Source organism: Habropoda laboriosa, unplaced genomic scaffold (assembly GCF_001263275.1).
Source record: "Habropoda laboriosa isolate 0110345459 unplaced genomic scaffold, ASM126327v1 scaffold22, whole genome shotgun sequence".
Taxonomy (NCBI): Eukaryota; Metazoa; Arthropoda; class Insecta; order Hymenoptera; family Apidae; genus Habropoda; species Habropoda laboriosa.
The window spans coordinates 8476449-8484951 of NW_017100261.1; the positions used below are offsets into that span (position 1 = coordinate 8476449).

An 8503-nucleotide genomic window follows, 5' to 3' on the forward strand; every position below is an offset into this window, starting at 1 on the left:
ACAAAATTCAGTATAATATTGAAATTAAACGGTGTCTGACAAAGTTAAAGAACAAAGATATTTATCGACAAATTTAGTCACGATATTCCTTAGTTTTTACAATGGTTCTCTAATAGACTATCGATTTTTCGATCTCTTTTCAAATAAATTCCCCTTCTTCATAGATTACTCTTTCACAGAATAAACGAGATCGAAATCGAATTTCCATGTATTTATACTTCTATTATCACGTCGATAAGGTCTTGAGTAAAAGTTAAAACGAATTCTGTACAGAATTAATGGACAACTATGGACGAAATGTTTTTCCTCTCGAAGTTACTTGTTTCTAGATAATCAACACTTTCAGCGAAGATTTTAATGCAAAATAGTGTAAAAAACGAAAGGAAATGTAACGTGACTTATAATAAGAGAAAAGAAAGTAGAGTAGAAGTGGAACGTCGAATGAGAAATTTTGTAATGCTAATTTAACGAAATAGTAATCATCGGAGTTAATTCGACGCTTTTGTATTCGGCTTTCTGGAAGTTTTAACAAATGCAATAAGAACTGTGACACAATGGAGAAATTTCTAGGTGGATGAGCAGGTTACTCAGATGGAAATATCCCATTCTTCAATTAGACGAGAAGTACGATATGATATTCTACCAGGTTGGTGATTGTACAAGGATCGAGAGAGCAACGAAGGGGGAAGCCAATGATGCCTGCTGGTTGCGCGCAATGTTTTCTGCTATCCAATCAGGTCGCAAAATGTTTTTTAATAGGTTTCGACGAGTTTTCGCGAGGCGGCGAAAAGTTTTTTAATTACTTCAACAATGGAAAATTATAAACGACGTTAATTAAAGGAAAAATAAAGGGCAACAACGGAGTAGTATTTTGTGAGAAAAAATTAACAACGATCATGTTAGTGAGTGTCACTTTGTCCGTTGTAGATTCAGTCACAGATGACACAGAAAAAAGAAATTTTCAATAAATAAAACTTCCATAAATAAAAAATGTAACGACAGCAAAATTTGTCGACATTTTTCAGCTCTTAATAAGGAAGAAATAAATGTAACGTAAATATATAGATTCACACAGGGTTAGATGAAAATTGCAGTAAATTGTGGGTTATTGATAGAGTTATTTGCAGACTACACACTGTCACGAAACAGTTGATTAGAGACTTACGGTTTTGTAAAACATGCAGGCTTGCCTGTCCTCGTCTTCGCCTGTAGGGCAGTCTATGAAACCGTCGCACAAGGCGTGATCGTCGATGCAATGGTATCTACCCATTCTGTCTGCAGTAGGGCACGCGAACCTTTCCATCCCGTCTTCCGAGCTCGGGCACTCTGTAAAAGAAATAATAGCGAAATTGCAGCGGCGCTTTCAATCATAGTACCGTGCTATTTCTGGCGCTGTAACAGAGAACAGCTTTGTAATTTCTTTCATTTATTACCGTCGAATAATACCTATTTGCAATTCTTCTCGTGACTCGTAACATACGTACATCGAGATATTTATTTTATTAGGTGTAGAAATTCGTTCGGTGCTTTTCTTCGCGAAGTCTCGACTTAATACCGCCATATATTTTTTCTTTTTGCGCAGAGAGAATTTGTCTGTTACGCGATAAATGCGAAAAGGTCGTATAAGACAAGGGAGATGATTCGGAACGTTAAAATTATGTTTGATTTTTTTGCAAATAAACATTGAAATTTGTGAGAAAAGGCAGAGAATTAATTTGTATAATTAATAATGTATTTTTCTATCTTGTATATTATTTCTTTGACAATTATTAAGAAATGTCTTTGCTCTGGGATTGAATTATTTTGCAATATTTTTTTCTTTTTTTATGTCTTTATGTTTTGATATTTTATTCACGAAGTACTTTGCTTTTTTAATATTTTACTAATTCGGTATTTTCCTTTAGTAGAATCTTATTGATTCACTGTGTTCCTCTTTGGGAGAGCTATTTTTCTTTATTGGGAGTTTATTAACTCATTATTTTTTTCTATCTATACTTTATATCGACGTTGTTTTTCTCTTTTGATACTTTATCTGCGAAGTACACTTTATTTTTCCAGTATTTTATTAGTTTGCTTTTTTTTTTTTTTTAAGAATTTAAGTAAGTCACAGTTTTCCTTCTCGAGAATTTTACTCGCATTTTTTTTTATTGGGATGTTTGAACTCGTTATTTTCCTCTAGCTATATTTCATTCGTTCGCTATTTTCGCTTCCGTTGTCTCTTTGAACGATTATTTCCTTGTTTCATTTTACTGGTTCGTCACTTCGCGATTTCGTTACATTAACGCCTCGTTATTGTTCGATTCCCCCATTCACCGTCCCCTTATATCACGGTTTTGTAATTTGAATCCTCTGCAGTCCGAATTCCGGTACACTTTTCCACCGACGCTTTCGAAAACCAAAAGTTTATTTAAGAGCGTAGAAATATGTCAAATGTTTAAGAATTTATTTATATTTGTTTCGTCAATTCGCTTTGAATGGAGTTATGGCGCATATTATCAACGTCATAACAGCGCCAGAAAAGAAAAAGATGATAATTGTTTAGGAATTTTTCTATTTCCATTTCTTTTGCAAATTTGCTTTATTTTAATATAAATAAAGTTCGAAAATGCATGTTTTTGTAGGATATTGGTAACTAAGTCGGGCTTGGATAGAAATTTTTTATGTTTTTAGAGGATTATAACCATGTGCTATTTAATTTGCACATTTTACACGTTTTGTAAAATTATTCTGCATATTTCATATACGTTTATCATAATACATATCACACATTTTCTGCTCATACATTAATTTTAATCGATAAACCTTATCAATGAACTAATATAGAAAAATGCTTACAGTTTATTGAAATTTAAATTATAGTCACGTTTGAATAACGAAGGTTCCATTATTATGACATATTTTTAATACTACTTATTACATACCCCACATATTTTCTGCATACACACTCCTGCTTTCACACTCCTTAGGTAAACTGAATCGTTCATGCCAAGTCTAATTATTTCACTATTCTAGGCTTTCAAAAAATCTAAAAAAATTCTACAATACTTATCAAAGTCTCTACTACATTATACAATTGTTCGTTAAATCAAATTTGTTCAAATTTCTTCAATAAACATAAAAGTTCGTTTCGAGAAAATACAAGAGTAAAATTTCACTTGAGTCATCAACGACCCAGATTGTATTCTTAAATTCTAGCGTGACAGCCGATTTTTTAGACCTGTTTTGCTGATTTATTATAGAAGTTCAGTAACAGTTATTAACACGAGCTCTATTCCTGTGTATTTACTTGTCCTTGAAGAATGATTACAATTTTTTTTCTTGAAAAATAACCAACATAGTCAAACACGGGCATGAATGAATGGAGAAAAATCCAATTGATTCTTATTTAGTATGCCTCTGGCCGGTAGTAGAATAAACTGAAAATATTGAAAATTAAAAACTCTTTTTTCGTAAAAAAATCGGTTTTGAAACCGTCACACTAGAATACCCCTTTAAATGCACAAACACCCGCAGTCTAACAATTACAGCGCAAAGGGTTAAGAGTGTAAAGTATTAAAATTTCCCCCAATCTCTCCCATTATTCCATTATCCACCGATATCACATTCTTTCTTCCCTCGTTCCACAACTTCATTCCATTCCTCTTTTCTCATCCACGTTTATTTCCTCGTACCGTTTGTATTCCATGTATCGTTACATTCGTCGCGCTCCTATTTTCATCGTTCCGCCATCCCTTCGACGTGTAGCATTTCCATTAATTTGCCACTATTTCCGTCGCGGTCCGTATAATTTTTCTATTACATTGTTCACGCTATCGATCGTATACTATTTTTATGCAAAATCGACGCGACCCCCCAAGGATCGTATCGTCGTCTCTCCTCTCCGCGAAATTTCTTGCAAGGTTGCGCGGCTCGGTTTTTAAAGGCTGCATCGTGAATGAAATTCAAAGGCATCGGAAAAATACCAAGGCTCTTGTTAACGTTTTCGTTCTATCGATTTCGCGGAACGAACGCGTTGTTCCCATCGCGTCGCATGCGAGACGCACTCGACTTCGCCGATAAAATTCATCCGACGGTGATTGTGACTCGATTTCGATTAAATTTCCCTCCATGGACATTTTAATTAAATCGAGCATGAAAAATTCACGACTACCTTAACCCGTTTTCAATACGGGAAATGTGATTACTTCACGCCGGGAGAATGAGAGGAATTGTCGCACTTTTTCCTCTTGTGCGTTTACGCGATGAACTTGTTCCACACGGCGAAAGGTCAAAGTGTGCTTTTTCACGTTCGAGATGAATTTTCCTAAGGAATTCTCAGCATTTATCTCCTCTTACGTTGTGTTTTCCAAAGAAATTAGCAGATTGTTATTTCATAAGATATTCATTGTTGGAAAATATTCGCTCGATCCGTTCTCCCTTCGCCCAAGCATCGTCAACTTATTTACCCGAGATCGATTAGGGTGGAACAACCTTGAATGTGACATCATCCCCGAAACCTCGAACTCCGTCAGCGAAAAAAGATGAGAAAAAAGGAAAAGAAAGTAAAGGAAAAGCTGGAGCTTCATCAATTTACAAAATCCCCATTAGCATATTCTCTCGTGGATGTATTGATAATTAACAAAAGAAAAAGACAGTTCGCTGTGAAAAGGGAAAAAGAACGTTTTGAGGCAACCACTTTGATGCTTTCAGAGAGCCTTTACAATTTCATAATTTCTGTTAGTTTTGTACCCTTGTTCCTCTATTTGTTTTCTTCGTGTTTCGTGTTTGCATCAGTTTATCCTGGAATACCCTATTAAAATTAATCTTTCGAAAATAAATCTGTAAGCTTTCGTAGTTTATCATTTCCGTTACTTCTTGTCACCTACTTCCTCCATTTTTTCTCTGTGCTTTACTTTATCATACTTTTATTTTCAAATTCTTCAAAACTACAAAATCTGCGAGGCTGTGCAATTTTATAATTTTCCTAGTCTGTCGAATCTTTTCGTTATTCTCATATCCAGTTTCTTATCATCCTTCCATCAAATCTCCGAATTCTCTATTCAAATTATTTCCTATCTTCTCTAATTTCACAATTGCACCGATTCCACAAATTTTCTAAAAAAGGAAACTCTTCAGTTCTCCGAGAGAATGAAATCTTTGCAATTTCCTACCACCCTTACTTTATTCAACTTTCAACATTTCTTCTCCAAACTCAATTATTCCATTATACTCCCTTGTGCTCTTCAATTTTTCCCACTATTTATCAATCTTTCGTTTACCCTCTGCATACGAGATTTCCATTAATTCCCGTTGCACGATCGATCCCTAGTGAAGCCTTTGTTAGGAGCCAGGACAATGGTCGAATAAAAAGGACACATTTCCCTCCCTTGTTCAGCGGCATTTTCTACCAGTGCAAATTCCAAAAAACCATCTAGACAGCTAGCAATGCACACATGCCCCGTGGTTGCATCGAATCGCCACACCCTGTGTGTACGCGTGTCCACTCGAAACGAATCGACGGAAATATCGTCGCTTACACTAAGGTCGCTTCTTTTCCCTTGTTCCTTTTTTTTTTCTTTAAGGAACCCTCAAACCAACGCAGAATATTCACAGCGACAGTGAATTTTTCGGAATCGTTCAAAAGTTTTTCCTCCTTAAACTGCAACTGTTTCTATAATAATTACAATGTCTGAAAATTATTTATGTTGCAGATAATACATTTTTATTTACGTGCATCAAAAAGAATTTTTTATTTCAGACGTTGCAAACTTCGCCGAGCAATGGTGAACGATCTTTCTTCTAGCAGAGGAACAACTCCTCCATTTCGTGACATTCGTACCTTTCAAAAATTAGAGAAAAACAGCTGAAGGTTACATTAGTATTCTCTGAAAAAATGGAGATTTTTTATTCAGTAGTTAGCTACGACAGAAATTCCCAAACTTTACCTATTTTTAAACGCCCCGGAGTGGTTTGCCAACCCTTAATCGGTTCGCTATTGAATTCGTTAATTTCGCCTCTGTTAAAGGGGAGAAGAAGCGACGAGAGAGAGGGAACAATGAGGGGACAAGGGAAACATTCGTTAAGACTTTAAAGGATCGACGTGGATTGTGTTTTCTGGGTCGAGCAGGTGGCGATTCTTTTTCTTTTTTATTTAAATTCGCCGCCACATTATGCATCGTTCAACCGGAGAGAGAGAGAGAGAGGAGAAGAAGGTTTCCCTCTTGAACGGAAAGCCTGGCGTCGATGCATTTAAAGGGACGATTAAAGCTGCTGTAATCCAACGTCCCTCGTACCGGCTCTGCCGGCGGTGTATAAAATATCACAGAGAGTGATCGTTTGGAAATCTTTGAGGATTTAGCACGGGTAAAGCGAGAAATGGACCGTGGGGAACGCGACAGCTGTCTGTAACGCGGTGTTAGTTCTCGCAAAAAATGTCACTTAGCATTATTTCTAGCGTGATTAATCGTACAAGACGAGGATCTGATGTCGTAACAATGTCTCTCTCTCTCTCTCCTTTTTCACGTGAGTTTTACTTTTGTTAATTAAAAGTGTCTCGAGAATATCTGGAGGAGGATGATGAATGGTGAATTTTGAAGATTAATGTTATTAGAGAACGGTTTCGTTAATCCACTTTGCCAAGGGTATATGCTATTTCATGTATTTCGTGGATGAAACGCAGGTTAAACCTCCAATGACAAGTACCAACGACTAAAAATACTATAGTGGTGATAAAATAAGACTATTGTTACATAAAATGGTATTTAAAGAAAAAATACGTTCACTGTTAGATTTGAGTTATTCAACCTTTAACTATGAATTTACCATTTATGGTGAAATATATTGTCAGGACTTCAATTTTTGGTGGTTTGTTTCACAAATTCAAATTTTATTCCGTATTTAACTATGAAAAGGTAATTATGAAAGAAGGTTAAAGAAAAGGTATGTTCTCAATTATGAATTTACTAATTGTGGTAAAACATACAGCGAGGATTTCAAATTCTAGCTGTCTACTTCACAAACTGCTTAATTTCTCACTTAACTATAAAAAGGTAAGCATTGATTTGTCTCGAGGAATGTGTAATTTTCAAACTAGTGCGTTCATTCGAGATTATGGTGTATAGCTTTTGCGTGATATTCGAAAACCATCATCAAATGTCACAAAGATACCCCCACTTATGGTACCCTAACAGCTTTGCTACCATAATTGCAGCAGTATTGTCAAGAAATTAAGTATACCTTTAGTTCATTGGAAATTCAATGTTAAATAAATATTTTTGTCTAGTTTAGCTTAATTATATCGTCGAAAGTTCTGCCTATCTTATTGATTAATTATCCTAATTAACATTCTTGAATATCAAAGAAAAAATTAGGTAAAAACTAGTAAAACCATCTGTAAGACAGGACAAATAAACTGTTTCTAGAGCTCCAAAGACTAACTTTGCTTGAAATGAGAAAAACACGTGGAGTTACAAATATTTATAAATTTAGCAAAAAATAAAAACTAGATGAAACATTTTGGCCGAGGATGGTGGTCTGTTTACTTTCGTTTCAAATTCTTCGGAAAAGGTGTTAAAATCAATGCAACCTCCCCTTGTTAAAATAATAATTAAAAAACCCGGTGTGCACACTCTCGTTCATTTATTGCAATGTTTACTTCGATATTTTCACGTATCATTTTTTCACTGCCAGCTGACCTGTGACGAAACGGTTAATAAACAGAGCTTAATTGTCCTCGAACCGAATAACCGATTGTTTAATAAATTTCCCAGCCGTTGAAACCAACAACGAATATCACTTGTATTTCTTTTTTTCTTTTTTGTATTTTCGTTGCACCGCGAAGAACTGACTAAAATATCCAGGTAATAATTCACACTAAGTGTACATTTTCCCTCTTCCATTGGAATTATGCAAATTTTCAATTGTCATTGAAAAAGAAGAGAGTACCACTCTCAATTTGCCCACTTGTGCCCCACGATAATTGCGCTTTAACGCCGTTACGAAACAGTAAAAGTCAATGGCGAAGAGGAGCGAAATAAAACGCGCCGAGAGAAAGAAGAAGAAAAAACAAGGAAACCAAGTGTTCAAACTTTCCACGCTGGTGATCCGTGAATCAAAAGTACACGCAAACACGCTCGTATCTTCTATTTTTGCGCTCTTACCGATTTTCAACCGGAAGTCCGTGAGTAAGAGCAGAAATTGGTATCGCGTGATGACACGCGTGGTTCTACCTGAGTGTGTGTGTGTGTGGCCCGCAACAGGTGAGAATCTCTCGCGTATCGGTAATAATAACCCGGCAATTGGCATTACTTTCCTCTATCCGAATGATTATTCTGTCCATGGATGTAGTAGATGTGACGAACTATAGTGTGTCTAGTTTAGTCTAATTTCAGCATCGAATCAACTTAGCTTTGGATGAATTATTTTCGTGAATTCCGCTGAATTGTTACATCGACGCGTATTACGAGTTGTTACAGGTGTTGGGAAATTTGCCAGAGTGTTTCCGAGTTGATTATTTTTATTTTTT

General features: G+C 35.8%; 1 protein-coding gene across 1 annotated transcript in view; it reads right to left on the minus strand.

The window, feature by feature from the left end:
* The window catches only part of LOC108572775, a 23449-nt gene that overhangs the window by 7539 nt on the left and 7407 nt on the right, over nucleotides 1–8503 (minus strand). The window contains exon 2 of the mRNA XM_017935056.1: nucleotides 1166–1326. Within this exon, the coding sequence (XP_017790545.1) occupies nucleotides 1166–1326 (161 nt within the window). The remainder of the gene's footprint in view (nucleotides 1–1165; nucleotides 1327–8503) is intronic.